This window comes from Myotis davidii, unplaced genomic scaffold (assembly GCF_000327345.1).
Source record: "Myotis davidii unplaced genomic scaffold, ASM32734v1 scaffold96, whole genome shotgun sequence".
Classification (NCBI taxonomy): domain Eukaryota; kingdom Metazoa; phylum Chordata; class Mammalia; order Chiroptera; family Vespertilionidae; genus Myotis; species Myotis davidii.
The window spans coordinates 1,058,003-1,072,882 of NW_006289416.1; the positions used below are offsets into that span (position 1 = coordinate 1,058,003).

At 39.4% G+C, this 14,880-nt stretch overlaps 1 protein-coding gene across 1 annotated transcript in view; it reads left to right on the plus strand.

Moving 5' to 3' along the window:
- L3MBTL4 (l(3)mbt-like 4 (Drosophila)) overlaps window positions 1-14,880 on the plus strand; it is a 303,733-nt gene that overhangs the window by 208,584 nt on the left and 80,269 nt on the right. The window contains exon 15 of the mRNA XM_006761933.2: window positions 2,813-2,883. Within this exon, the coding sequence (XP_006761996.2) occupies window positions 2,813-2,883 (71 nt within the window). The remainder of the gene's footprint in view (window positions 1-2,812; window positions 2,884-14,880) is intronic.

Genomic DNA, 14,880 nt, shown 5'->3' on the forward strand with positions numbered 1-14,880 from the left:
TTTTAAACTTAAACTATATAGGTAGGTACATTGTTATTAACTTAATTAGGGTACTCCTAAGGCTTAGGAAGAGCCACACTCAAGGGGCCAAAGAGCTGCATGTGGCTCGTGAGCCGCAGTTTGCCGACCACGGCTCTAAGTCATATACACTCCTTTATGAGAATGAGTCAGGACAGACAAGTAGCTTGACTTGCTGCAGCAATGGCAGTACTGTTAGTAAAGATTTTGAAGATTGTTTAGAGTGCTTGGAGCTCTGATAACTATATAAAATGTACAAGCCAGGCTTCAAGAATTATTGGTGAAATGCTAATATGTGCAAATTGCAATGGTATTACCTTTTTAGCTAAAATACAAACAAATATGAATCTCTGGCACCTTACTAGCCTAATCATCTGAAAGCATAAAACTGGTAGTATGCAATAGGCTCTTTTATGATGCGACACTTCAGTACCTTTCCCACCGCCATCAGCATGGAGCGCAAACACTTGAGAACAGCATGCAGGGCTCTCCACAGCTTGGCTCCAGCTTATTCTTTCAGCCTCGCTTTTGATCTTTTCTTTCCTCGCACAGCACAGATGCTTCATCCAAGTAAGTTGATTAGCTTATTCCCGTCCCAGAACACTTCTCCCTCCCATCTTGCTCATGCCCATTCTATTCCAGTCTAATTCCCTAGACCTTTGCAAGCCCATCAGTCATCCACACTCCCACTCGTTCAGAACCAGCCACGGCTGAGTCCTCTGCAGAACAATCCGACTGGCCCAGTGCCAAGTAGCATCCTCACTCCAGCTGCCAGGGGCATTATTATTATTCTCTCTCCTTTTCTTTTGGGCCACGTGTGACATCTCAAAGCCTTCTGCAAATGCTCAGTACACCCTAGTGGAAGATGTTGTGTGCCCTGAAGGAAACTGGATTTGGAGTTTGAAGGCTTGAATTTATGTCCTGGCTCCACCAGATGAGCAAGTGGTTTAATATCTCTGAGCCTCAGTTTCTTTATTAATAAAAAGGATCCTAACCTGCCGGTGGAGTTTTTGTGAGAATGAAATGAGGTTCAATGACATCTAGAGTCCTTGGAAGTACCTCTCTCCCTCAGGAAATGTAACCGAATCTGAACTGTCTACAGGGTTTGCCTTGGTGTATCTCCCTCGTGATGTAATAATTTTGAAAGGAAACTATGACAAAACATATTTGCGATTAATTGTAGTACCTGCTATGTTTATAAAAAGCCACTCGATAAATTTAGTGGATTTATTTCTACATTCTTTTTTAAAGCCCCATCAAATTTATGTAAGGCATCTGAGCTTCCCAGGAGAATCTTACTACTCTGCACCTACGCTGTGCCTTCAGCATTCCATGTTGACTAGCTCTCTCCGCCAGATGCTCGCTGCTTACGTTCAACCCCTCTTTCTATAATTTATATTCTTCCCTATAAGAATGCAAACAAACAAATCCTGGTGATATGTATAGAGAAAAATAATGAAATTATACACATTGAATTAATGAAAATATTCCACACATTTTATGCATGTCCACGATGCATAAGAGTTTGTATACTTTTTAATATTTTTTTCACTTAATTGTTCAGAGCAGTTAGTGAAATTGTACTGTACCCATTTTGCAGATTGGGAAGCTGAGACCTTTAAAGTTTAAATATGCACCCGAGTCACAAGCTTAGGACACGGGTGCTAAACCATGCAGCTACGTTTTCCTACACTAAGGGTACTGGTCTCTGCATAGCACCACAGGTGGCTAACTACCTAGAGTTAGTGTGCTCCACAGTAGCTATGTAGGGCCTCCTTTCAAGGTCCAAAATAGGATTTTAGTATTTCAGTAGAAATCCTTTCTCAGTTTCTTGGTGTGTGTTTTTATGGGGGGAAAAAAACAGCCTTAACTGTTTAAAAACAAAACACCTCACTTATAAGTTGAATGTATTTCTACCATGACATACACATTTATAGAACCTATAAATAAAATTACCTCAATTATTGTACAATTCACTTATCTTGTATGTAAGGTTTGAGTAACTGAATGAGATTCCTCATTTAAATCAGAAATTGAAACAGTGTTTGCATGCCTACTTCAAAGGCATATTCCTAAGGATAAAATGAGAGAGCTGCTATCCAAGTGCAATTACAAAATATATTTGCAAAGCAAGTTATTATCATTTTCATTAAAATCACAAATATTACAGATGAATTGATCAACTACCTCAAGTTATGTCTACCTAAAATTAATTATTAGGTAATTAGCAACACTGGAAAAGTTTCATTTTACCTGGTAGAAACTACCACATTCATTGCAAACTCTGAGCCTCAAATTTTTATAAAGTTCCATTTGAGTTACAAAATTAGTCCTTACAGCATACTGGAACATTTAAAAGTTAATTAATTCTCTGACATTCAGCAATATGGGCAAATTACTTTATACACTTATTCAGGCACAATGTATATAATCTTCTGATTAAAATAAGAGCTAGAATAATCAGTAGCAATTATTATTTGCCCACCTGCTCTCCCTAGCAGCTTCTTCTCAGAATCTGGATAGATTATTCTCCAGAGAGTTTTACAAACATTTGGCAATAATGGAGGAGGGGGGACCTTTAAGTCTTCATGTCAAAGTTAGAGTTCCTTAACAAAAATGTATTTTTCAAATATTAAATTGAAAAAATATTCTGACAAAGTTTTCTGTGGAGGAAAATACCTACTAGTTCTCTATTGCTTACCCTGTGGCTTCTATTTAAATGTGTGCTGCTATCATGAGTTATTCCTACCTCACAGGATAATGAATCCAGGTTTTATTTCTGTTCTTTGTACAGACATGTACAGCAGGCAAAGTGTTTGAAAATCAAAGGAAAAGAAGATAATGACTTGGATAATCTCTTCAGAGGTAAAAACACTAGCAAAACCACGGAGTATAATTTTTGTTGTGAAGATGTCTTGCTTGTTTGGTTGGTTTTAACATTCCGCTAGGGAATGGTGGGGAGAACTGCCTGGAAGTCAAGAGACTTGTGGTCTAGTCCCAACCGTATGAATAATAATTTCTGTTATTCACTGCTCTGAATGTTAATTTTCTCATTTTTAAAGTGAAAGGACTAGACTCTGATTTCTTTGGTACTCACTCATGATAGGACAAATCTAAGCTTTTGGAAGTAAAAGTCTCAGTGGTAGAATATTTTTCTGCTATCTGCAGAGGGCATGGAGGGAAACCAGAAGTGGCTCAGTGTACTGTTATAAGTTGGTGGAACCTGGAAATGTACCTCATTAGTAAGACAGGCAAGAATGTTATTGGGGAAAAAAGTTTGATTATTTAAATCTGAGTATAGGAAAAAGAACTACATGTTTTCATTTAATTATGTTTCTTGCTAATTAAGGCGAAATCTCATCTATAATTTTGAGGTTCTATTGTAGCAAGCTAAGGAATTAATTATCCCGTGTTTGCATTAATTTAGTGCAATACTTTTCACTTGGTCAGTCTGAAGCATATGTAATTAATTGGTATCATGTCTTTAGCCATATTACTTCCTTATGTTTGTATCTCCCAAAACATGGTAGGAGATCTGTTTATCTTTTAGAAAAAGTGTGTTTTCTTCTGACTTGGCCAAAAATGCAACCAATTAGCCCAATTTGGTAACGCTGCACTTCATCTCCAATGCAATCACCTGTTCTACTTTTCTTAGAGAAACACAATGTGCTTGGCAGTCATTGAACAAAAGGGCAGTGACTTCTATGAGCAGAGTTCACCTGCTCATTTCAGGGAGGACCCAAGCTCAGCTTGTGGTTGGGAACTCAGCCACAGAGGAGGGAGGAATCTTCTCAGAAAATGGAAGGCAGTGAAGTTACTCTGGTTTCCTTGTGCACCTACACATTTCTCCATAACCAGAGGGATTTCTATGTGACATCACTGGTTCTGAACAGCGCTTTACAGAAAATAAAATAAATAATTGATACTTCAGAAACTGCCTCATACAAATGTTCTAATCTATTCTGTAAACATGTTTTGGAATGGCACATGGAGCCCTAAAAAAGTGTCAGTGTGTTAATTTATATTTTGACTCTTTTGAAAACATCTCCACAGAGTAATTATGTATATGTTCCTGTTAAAACAGATACACAATTTTGTAGTTCACATAGTAAAAGTAGTAATGAGGAGCATCTTTGTAAAAATAGAAAAGATCACTAGCAAAATGCATTTGCATAATGGGAAAGATGTTTAGTATGCACTTGTTCTTTTCTGCATCATTTATAACCATATGCGTTTATTTATTCGTGCATCCACTGTGTTCTTTAAACATTTTGATGTCCTCATGGTGAAGGTCTATGATCACAGATTTGGGGCAATAATGACATAGGGGGTGCAGGAATGAACCCTGCCTGATGCAGAGCCCACAGCTAGCTACTGGGGTCCATAACCCTCTCTTGTTGAGAAAATGCCTTCTGGGATCCATTCTAGTCCATGAAAATGAACAGAACTTATTTAGCACCAGCTTTCTATTCTAGCCTTTTGTCACACACACTGGTTCTTCCTTATAGTGGACTAATCCTCATTATTTTATAAGGTCATTTTCTCTGGTTCGTAGCTGCATGGGACAAAATAATGAGAATCTGTTACTGTTGTGATATTAAATTATTATTTAATATTTTCTTTTTATTTTTTAATTCTATAAATCTGAGCATAATTTCTAAATCTTTGCCTTTGTTTTGTATGTTTTTGTTTTTTGATCTAGCCATTGATTTGAATATATTTTTGTTGTTGTTATTGTTGTTTTAAGGAAAATGGGCTAAAATTTGTTATCTATTTTTCCCATGAGGGAAAATAGTATAACTGATTTTTAGAGATTGTGTACACATGAAAAACATAGGTAGTTTATGTTTTTCATATATTGGGTATGTTTTCAATTTTTACTTGGAAACATCTTTATTGTCTAAATAGTTTTATTCCGATATAATAAAAATGTTTTTATACACTACCCTTTATTTTTAAGTATTTTAAAAATATACTTTGTGAGATTCAACATTTTTTTTCTCATAACATATTCATGTTAAACTAGGTGACAGAAAGCTGTAATTAATCTATAAGAAAAACTAATCTAAAAAAGTGAAACTAGGTGACAGAAAGTTTTAATTAATCTGTATATACAAAAACCTAAGCGACCGAACAACTGGTCAACCAGTCACTATGACTCAGCACAGATCACCAGGGGGCAGACGCTCAATGCAGGAGCTGCCCCCTGGTTGTCAGTGTGCTCCCGCAGCCAGCCAACCTCACACGGCCCCTCCCGCCACTGGCCAACCCATTCAGCTCGGATTGCCAGCCAGGCTGAGGTACCCCACCTGTGCATGAATTTGTGCACCGGGCCTCTAGTTTATAATATAAATTGGTTGAGAAAAATGATTATCTAAAAAGCTGTTTAGTAGTGAAATTAGCACAAGTAAGTTGGAGTGTGTCTAACTAGAGGTTTGCAGACAAGCTTATTGAGTGTCACGCCTAAGACATGGCAAATGGTAGTTATCCTTTGTGCCTTTTGTTAAGTAAATAGTGCGTGAACAAATGGTTGACATGGGTGACTATACCACACGACCCTTCTCTGGGATTGAGTTGGGTATCTGTGCACTGGCCTTTGGGGTTTTTACCTTTGCTTGATGAGTGTTCCACAGGGACCTGCACAGAATTTCCTTTGAACATAGGTTGAGTGAGGCTAATGAAAGTGCATTGACATTGCATGTAGAGGACTTGTTCACTTTTTGTCCCTGAGAGAACTCCAGAACTAGAGCAGCTAAGACTCAGCTACTTGGTACCACAGACAGTATGCTGTCAAGGGTACCATACTGTGCCACTCCAGGGGACACATTTGGAAGTGTGGAATGTTTAACTAGAAAACTGTTTCTTTATTACTTCTGGTTATTTTTGGACTCAAATGTACTAATTGCTAACTCCCTTAAAATTCCAAAAATTTCATAAAGCAAAAATGCAATTACAGATTTATTTTGGATATAATAGTTTACCTGTTTATTTTTTCTACCAATATACAATTATATTATATTAAAGATCTAGAGTTCATTTTATTTTTCTACTCACTATAGCACATTATGATTACCTCTCTAAGTTGGTGTATATACAGCGCTAATTTCTTTTAAGTGAAAATTGTAGTCAAGTACACAAGAGGTCACACCCATTTAATCACCACTTGGGTCATGAAATAGAAGCTAACTGGAGTCCCACCTCATGCCATGCACTTTCCCGCTCCTGCCAGGAAACTCATTCTCCTGATTTCCGTCACTATCAGTTTTTACTTTGTCCTTGTTCCGAACATTTGATAAATGAAACCATACAGTATGTACCCTTTTGTGTCTTATTTCTTTTGCTAACATTATGTATGATCCATCCTAATCATGGTTTGCTTATTCTCATTATTGCATTTCCGGTATTGTTATCCCTCCTACTTTATACTTCTTTCTCAAGATTGCTGTGGCTATTTGGGATCTTTCTTGGTTCCATATAAATTTTTGGAGTATTTTTTCTAGTATTTGTGAAATATGTCCTTGTTATTTCATAGGGATTGCACTGAGTCCATAGATTGCTTTGGGTAGCTTTTCTTTCTGAGAGTTCATTATTGACTCTGTGCAGGCTTCTTCCAGACATTGTTTGTTCATGAGAATTATCACAGTTAAAAGCAGATTGTTGGTCATGATTCTGACATGGAAAGAGTTTGTAAGTCATCACTCCCATCCTCACAACAGGAAAAATGCTGAACAAACTGAGCAACAACTCTTCTTGGATACATCGGAGAACTGAGGTCCTGCCCTCAAGGTAAACTGCTTTCCAGGGGCAGGCATCCTAGGGGAATGGCAGACAGTTCTAGTTCCCTCTAGCCATATGTCTTACACTAGGGAAGGAAGGGAAAAAAGGCCAAGAAACTCTTCTGAAGGTCACAGCCCCGAGACTCAGGCCCATTAAAAAACAAACTGGTTTTAATCATAAAACTCTAAAACACTCCCCTCACAAATACCTTGACCTCCACATCAGTAGGGCTCCAATATGATCATAGCATATTGAAAGAGAGACAAGACTCTATTTAAGAAGGAGTTTCTAAGGGCTTTCTTTAAGAAACCCCAACACAACAGGGGAAAGTAAGAGTACACTAGGGGAAACTGAAGCCCTGACAGCTGCAGGCATTATACATTTGTCAGAACTCCTAGAATATAACAGAGACCAAATCCTAATGTCAACTGTAGACTTTCATTCATCATAATAATGTGTCAATATTGGTTTATAATTTGTGACAAATGAATCACAGTAATGCAAGATATTAGTAAGGGAAACTGTTGGGGAGGTTGGGGAGTAGAGTGAGGGGGTATGTGGGAACCCTTCACACTATCTGCTCAATTCTTCTATAAACCTAAAACTGCCCTAAAAAATAAAACAGTAATTTTTTAAAGCATCTCTGTAGTGACTCAGCAGTATTTGGTATGGTAATGTGGGCCATGTAGAGGGACAGGGATAAACTGGAGTTCTTGGGAAGATGAAGGAAATTATTTGCATTGAGCTAAAAGGTGAGTTTAAGGGCAGGAACTTGATGCCCACAATTAACTCAAGGAGGATATTCTGACAATTAAGCAAGAGGAGACTGATGACATAATGAGAGTTCATAATGAATATCCTCAGTTGTAGTCTAGAATAATGTCAACAGCTATGCTAACATCTGTACTGCTGTAAGACAACCAAGTGACGTGCCGGTTCTTATTAACGATAGAGATGGCATCTATTCAAACAATACCGTCGTGCAGGCACTCGGCTATTTTCTTTAGGTATCAGTTAAAATATTAATAGTAAGAGTTTTTTAGGTAGAATGGAATATAACAAACATTTCTCGTTAAATGAAAAAAGGAACAGGGAACTGTATATCAAGTTAGAGACCAGCTGCAATTAGGAGTGTCGAGTTATAAATTGGGGAGATTTGAGGTTTCAATGACTAGTGTGTTTCCCTGCCAGATGCTCTGAAACACCTACACCCCCAGGCCTGCTGGGAGCTGCCTCACAGAGCACACAGGCTCTGGGCACGAGGAGAGTTCTTGGGATGAGGCGGGTGTCTGGCTGCCTCCCATGGCCTTTTTAGGGTATCGTGAGTGTTGTCTTCAGCCTCGTGTTTAATCTCTTCTATATTTTCTTCCCAAAAATTCTCTTTGATCTTCTTTTAACATACACTCTTTTTCTGCAAAAGAACCACTTGGAACCACTGTTCCAAGTACCAGAGAACATGGAAGTGAGAAAGCCAGTTTTCTTGGAATCAAGGCATAGATTATAGTTTATGGACTTTGCAGAATTATAAGCGTTGTAGACAAAATATTTTGAAAATTCACTTGTCGAGAAAAGTAATAATGCAAAAATACAAAAGTCTGAATAAAAATAAATCTGCTTTAATGAGTAGATACTTATTTTTAGTTATGAGGCTTGAGGGACTGACAGCTCTGAAAACTATATCCAGCAGCACCAAGCCCTGGTGTGGTGTGGGCAGCCATACTATCCGCTTCCTCAGAGTATTCCAAAAATAACCCTCTCGACCTGGAATCTGCCTCTGACACATCCTCCTGCCCACAGTGAGCCTGTCTCTGGCTGTCTTAGAATGCAGCTTTACCCAAACAATCACTGCAGTCCACACCCATTGCCGGTCCCTTCAGCGTTGTCACGGGATGGTGACCAGACACCAGCGCAGCTGCGGGTCCTCAGCCTGCTCACTGTTCAGAGCTGTGGGAGAGTGGACAACCCAGATTCCAGCAGAGAAGCATCTTTGTTCAGGAATATAATTGCAGCTTTGGGTTCCAGCACTGCACAGTATTCACTCCCCAGGACCAAAATAGGAAGCCTCGATTCTTAGATTCTAGGTTCATCATCCCAGGGAATGTCCTAGGAAATTCTGGTAACTTAAGCTTCTTCCCAGGGTCAGATCTGAGGGATGCAGACATTTCCTTTCTTACTTCTATGAACTTGTAAGAACTGTGTGGGTGTAAGAGGGTGGAGAGCACCCCAAAGTAAAGCATTCCTCTCCTTTATACATTTCTCCCAGGTGTTGCCAGGCCTCTCATCCATGTCTCTAACTTCAGTGCTAAAGGGAAATGTCTCTGACTATAGCAGAGAACCTCTACCTTTAGAATGTATCCAGGACCAGAGGGAGGGAGCCTGCTTCTCTCCACAGGTCAGTGGTGTGAGGCACCTTTTTGCCTTGATGATAGGTACTGAGGACTTGGAAAAACACAAAAAACTGCCCTGATACTCAGTCTCCTTGGAGAGAACATGCCTATTTTATGAGAAAAGTGTTTTGAACTTGGGATGTATACCCCATAAGGGTGTAGTCAATGCAGGAGAGCTCAGGGCTTGTTCTAAAGCAGCCTCATCCTCCGGAAATCCTGTTTCTTTGTGATGGGTGGGGCCACAACATTAGTAACAAAGAAACAGAATTTCCGGAGGATGAGGCCCAGAAATCAGGATTTAAAAAAGATCCCCAGGTGATTCTAATGTGCAGCCAAGGTTGAGAACCACTGTTCTAAAGGATCCAGCAAAAGCGTTGGGTAGGAGTGCAGGTTCAAAGGATTGGAATGGTTGATGCCTACAACAGTGAGTGAGGCAGTGGATTTTGCTTTCTTAAAAGGCCTGTAGCCAAAGATTGCCTGGGTTTCTCTACCCAGAAGGCACTGCTATTTTGACATTCCATTATTGCAGAGAGAGGCTTTTAAATAGTAATATCAAACACTTTATGTCTAAATAGTTAGGATTTGATGTCTTAAATATATGTAAATTATTCTTTGCTATATCATTGTACAGTTGTCCTTTTAGATTTCTGAACTAAAATTATTTGGACTTAAAAATCATTACTGGGAGGTAGAAAATGAGAGTTGCTGCTGACCCTGGTTCACGGGTTGTGTGTTTAAAAGTTATGTTTATTTATTGTATAAGTTGGGAGATCCAGAAATTTTCATCTCTTCATAAATTAAAGGAGTAGCTATTACAGTAATTTTACATCAATAAGGGGCATAATATAATTCAGTATCATATGAAAATATACATGCAATATATCTAGTATATTCATTGGGTATTGGATTAACTGACTCTGAGTACATTGCATCTCTTCTTGTTGCCATAGTTACCACTGCCTTGTGGGGGTACATCGAGTATCATTTTTGTTGTAGACTTTATTTATTAACAAGACATGAGTTTCTTCTATTATTTACATGGTTTTCCCTCATGTTTTGTTATACATTTCTTCTTTGATTTATTTTTCCTTTTAAAATAATTTTAGATGATACCATTTTTCCTTCAGATTTTGACTGCCAGTGATTTTGATAGGCAGAAAATCAGATTATAAAATAACTATGAGGCAATAAATAATAAAATAACAAGTATTTAAGGAAATTATAAACTAAACTAAAAAAAAAAAAAAACACAGGGAAGAGTCCTGAGTTATTCTAGATGTAGCCACTCTGATGACACTTTTTTCTTTTACTTGCCTTTAGAAAAATGAGGCTTTAAAGAAATCTCAAGTAGTGGTAGGTTTTCATTCACATACTTTCCCTGTTTTTATTCTGTAACTTTGAAAAGGACATTGTTTTTAAAAAACATTTCTTAGCAATAGCACCAAATAATGCCTGTTTTATTAATATGCTCCCTGTGATAGTGATAATGATAACAACATATTCATCTAGCACTTTCCATGTTATAAAGCAGATTTATGTTTATTGGCCCAATTTCCCTGCAAATGATTGTGGTTCGCATTTCCTTGTTGAGGTGATTGAGTTGCAGGATAGGTGACATGTCCAAGGTCACACAGCTGTTACAGCTTAGAGATATGGCTTAGATTTTCCTCGCAAATTCAAAACTCTTCCCCTTTAAAACACTGTTTGGTAATGATACACTCACGGAGCTGTGGTTTAGTTGCGGCACCATTTGAAGGAGAGCTGACTTTAAGCCGAACCACAAACTCGCTGCCTGATGGGGCTCAGCCATTTAGACTGGGAGATGGAGACCATTTCTCTACTTCTAAAAGTGGTAGTTGAGTGGATCAAAGGAGAGAATTAATATGAAAGAGCATTTTAAAAGCACATATAAGAGGGTATGACCAATACTCAAACATTTCTCTATAAATCCATCAGAGATAGATTAATACACCTGAAATTTAACCTCCTGCCTGGGTGGGGTGCCTCAGCACCACTGGGCCCATGGTAGTGGGGGTGCTTGGGGCTCTGTGTTGAATAGGAAGTCTGAAATCAGGAGCCATGTCAGTGTCTCTGACCTTACTCTGTGTGGTGACAGGCTTTCTTTTGTTAAGAAGAGTGCCTTTCTGCTTGGCCAGAAATTTCTCTTTGCAGGTGACAGAATTGCTGTCTTACTATTCATGAATTTTACAGCTAGAACCTTTTTTATTTTAAAGAATTATGGACATATCTACCCAAAACCATGCTTTAATACAAAAATAGAGGAAATTGCTGCTTCCCTGAAATACCAAGGTGTTTTCAGCCTTGCTCAGAAAAGCACCTTCAGATAATCTCCTTCTGGACACTTGCAGAAGCAATTACTTTCACAGTTTATGTTGGAATGTTTAAAAAAAGCCACAAAGTTGCTGTACACAGAGCAGAGGCTGAGAATAAAAGTTTCATCATCTGTGTTGCACACATGCATTCTGAAATGCAGTGGAAGGGTCCTGCCCTGAATGTCTGAGAATCTGCACGCGGCCACTATTTCTGTGATATGTCCCCTCAACATCTACCAGGTGATGGGTTGCATTTGGCTAAATTGCCGAGGCTATTTCTTCATTAGGTTACATAATTTTTTTTTTCTGGAGGGGGCCTTCTGTGAACATATGTGTTAAGGAATAAGAAGTATCAAAGCAATCCTTGTTTGAGTGTTGTTTACTGTTTAGTTTTAATATTAAGAATGTTTTCCTGAAAAATATTTCTAAATCACTCCCCCACCCCCCCAAAAAAAATCCTCCTTCTTGAACACCTTACTTATCAAAGAAACCTTACTTCGAAGTATACCTGCTCAAGCGATGATCCTTATCGGCCGTGGCACAGCATGAATTGAGCTGCTTAGAGTCCTGCATCTCTGTCAGTGCTTAGCAAGTGTGAAGCCCAGTAATTTGAAAGGTGTGGGTGAGGTGAACATGACATACCCGATGTCACTAATCAATAGAAATTAATCTTGGAACGGATGCCAAAATATTAGACATTTTTCTTCTAGGGCTCAATTCCACCAAAGGTCAGCACCTCTTAACTACCTCTAGAAAATGTATTAGAAAAGTTGCAGCATTTAAAATGGTTTCTTTCATATATATCAGGGTGAAGTAACTACTCACTATCAATAGGGGAGATGTGTGATTTGAGTTGCTTCTTCAGTAACAGACAGTATAGAAGTATCTGCTCATACCATAGATTCCTGAGGTAAAAGATGCAAGTCCTTGGAAGGAATATTGAAAACAAGTAGTTTTTAAACTAATTTTTAAGTTTCTTCCAGTGGAGCTCTGGGGGCAGAGGAATAACCTAGAGGTACACATTTAAAAGCTGAGCTGCTGGGAGCGGAAAGAGGCCGAAACCACCCACTTGGGACTGCCTCCCTAAGCAGGGGCCTCGAGGCATTTCCACAGAACCATTCTGTGGTGCCACACAGTTTGTTTGTTCATTTCGTCGTTGAACACCATCTTAGTGCATGCCCAGTGTTATTCTAGGCCTGCAGAGACCTCAGTGAACAGAGCAGAGCTGTCTTAGTTGTCATGGAGCTCATGGTCCCGGGAGAGTGAGTGGCATAAACCCATGTAAGGTTGCAGCTGAGATGAGTATCAGGGAAGAGCAGTATGGGATGCCTGAAGGCCAGCGAGGGCTCCTCTAGGAAGTGACATGGGGCCCACCTCTGAAGGGCGAGGAGAAGTGCATCAGGGGAAGGGCAGGGGCAGAGGGATATGGGAAAAAAAGAAGGCATTTGCTGACTGTTTGGATTAGCTTACAATATGAGTGCTGCATATGCTAAATCGTTTACTGGGATTCTCAGGTATAGTCAACTTAATCCTGTTTGGGGAGGCCCCATTGTACAGATGAGTGGAAGCTCAGGTACAGGAATTGAATCATGTACCCTTGGGCTCACAACTAACGATGATGGAGCTAGGGTTTGAACCCAAATCTTGCTTCAGAGCCCACACCCCGGGCCACCTCCCTGTACTGCCTCCCATGTGAGGGAGCTGGAGCAACAGTGATGAATGAAGCAGTGTGTTCGCCAGAAAGACCATGAAGATGCAGGCTGAGTCAGGTGCCTCAGCCCATTAGTGCTCACTCTAAGACACAGATGGAGTTCGAGAGATTTTAGTGGGAAAGTTGGGCTAAGAATGGGCACACACAGGACAGCACCGAGAGCCTTTGTCTCCAAGATGGGGAGAGAGAGGGGACTTTAAGAGCAGCATCAGAAAGGAGGCAGTGTTGCCCTGGCCACTGTGGCTCAGTGGCTGAGCATTGTCCCATGCACCAAGGGGTGTCCGGTTATTTCCCGGTTAGGGCACATGCCTGGGTGTGGGCTCAGTCCCAGTAGGGGGCATGCAGAAGGCAGCCAATTGCTGTTTCTCTCTCATCTATGTTTCTATTTCTCTCTTCCTTTCCCTTCCTCACTCTCTTAAAAAAAAATCAAAGAGAACATATTTTAATAAAGAAATTAGGTGGTGCCTTGCCAGTGTCCTGTCAGACAGGCCAAAGGTCTGTGAAGGACTGGCCTAGGTGTACCTGGTCAGTCAGACTTTGCAAGGGCATTTGCATGTTGTGCCTCCTCCTTCAGTCACTTCTCGCATAATACTGAGCTCATCTGCCCTTAGTGTGCAGGGCGTTTCTGTGCCCATTACACTTTGAACTTCTCAGAGGCTGGGAATCTTTGCTTATTCGTGCATCCCCTGGGCTTGGCTTGTGCCAGTTCTGCAGTGGACACTCAGTACTGAATGAATTTCGTAGCATTTGTGGAACCATGTTCCTCGCCCCTTTCTCTACAGTGTTATTGCCTTATCAAATTTGTATTTCACCTGTGCAAGCAGTTTTACATTAATACACATAAACAAATTATAGGTTGTCTTATCTATGTGAGCATAATGTCTTTTAAAGAGCTAACACTAGCTGGAAACATATAAGAAATCTCTTTATACCATTTAAAAATAGGAAGACATAATTAAAAAGGACAGGGTGGTAATTACATGTTCAAACATTGGACCCATTCTTCCAGATATTAAATTTGTTGTAGGGAGTGTAAATGGACAGATTTATTATTATTATTATTGCACTGGTTTCTGCCTGGCCATTTCGTGTGCACCTCTGTGGCATTGAATTTCCATAGCCCAACTTTCGGGCCATTGCAGTTCGTTTTCCAGTTTGTTGAGTTGTTCTTTCTCTAAAAACTAATGATGTCAGAATTCTTTATGCCCATTAGCCTACTTGCTCACTGAATCTTGAAACAGAAAATTCTCCTCTATTGGCAAAGTAAGGAAAGAGTCAGCTATTTGCAAAACTTAAATTGAGATTCTCTTTTACCTCAGAATGTTAGATGTGAAAAATATATATGATTATTGTAAACCCATTGCCCTTTCAGCTGCAAAGGTCAAACAAAGATATTGACCTTTTTTACTTTTGCCATTGCTTAAATGTATGGAAATTGATGTTTGTTGTTCCACAAGAGGCATATAAAGTGCAGTACGCCCTATTGTTCATTGTCACCAGCATCTGGCAAGGTGGAGGCATGATTCATACTTATTGTAACCCAATATATTAATTAATTGAAAGTTAGATATATGTCAACTGCCATATTCTGAATATTGCAATTAATTTGATACTGAAAATATGCTGAACATATTTTATTGCTTTATGATTCAGC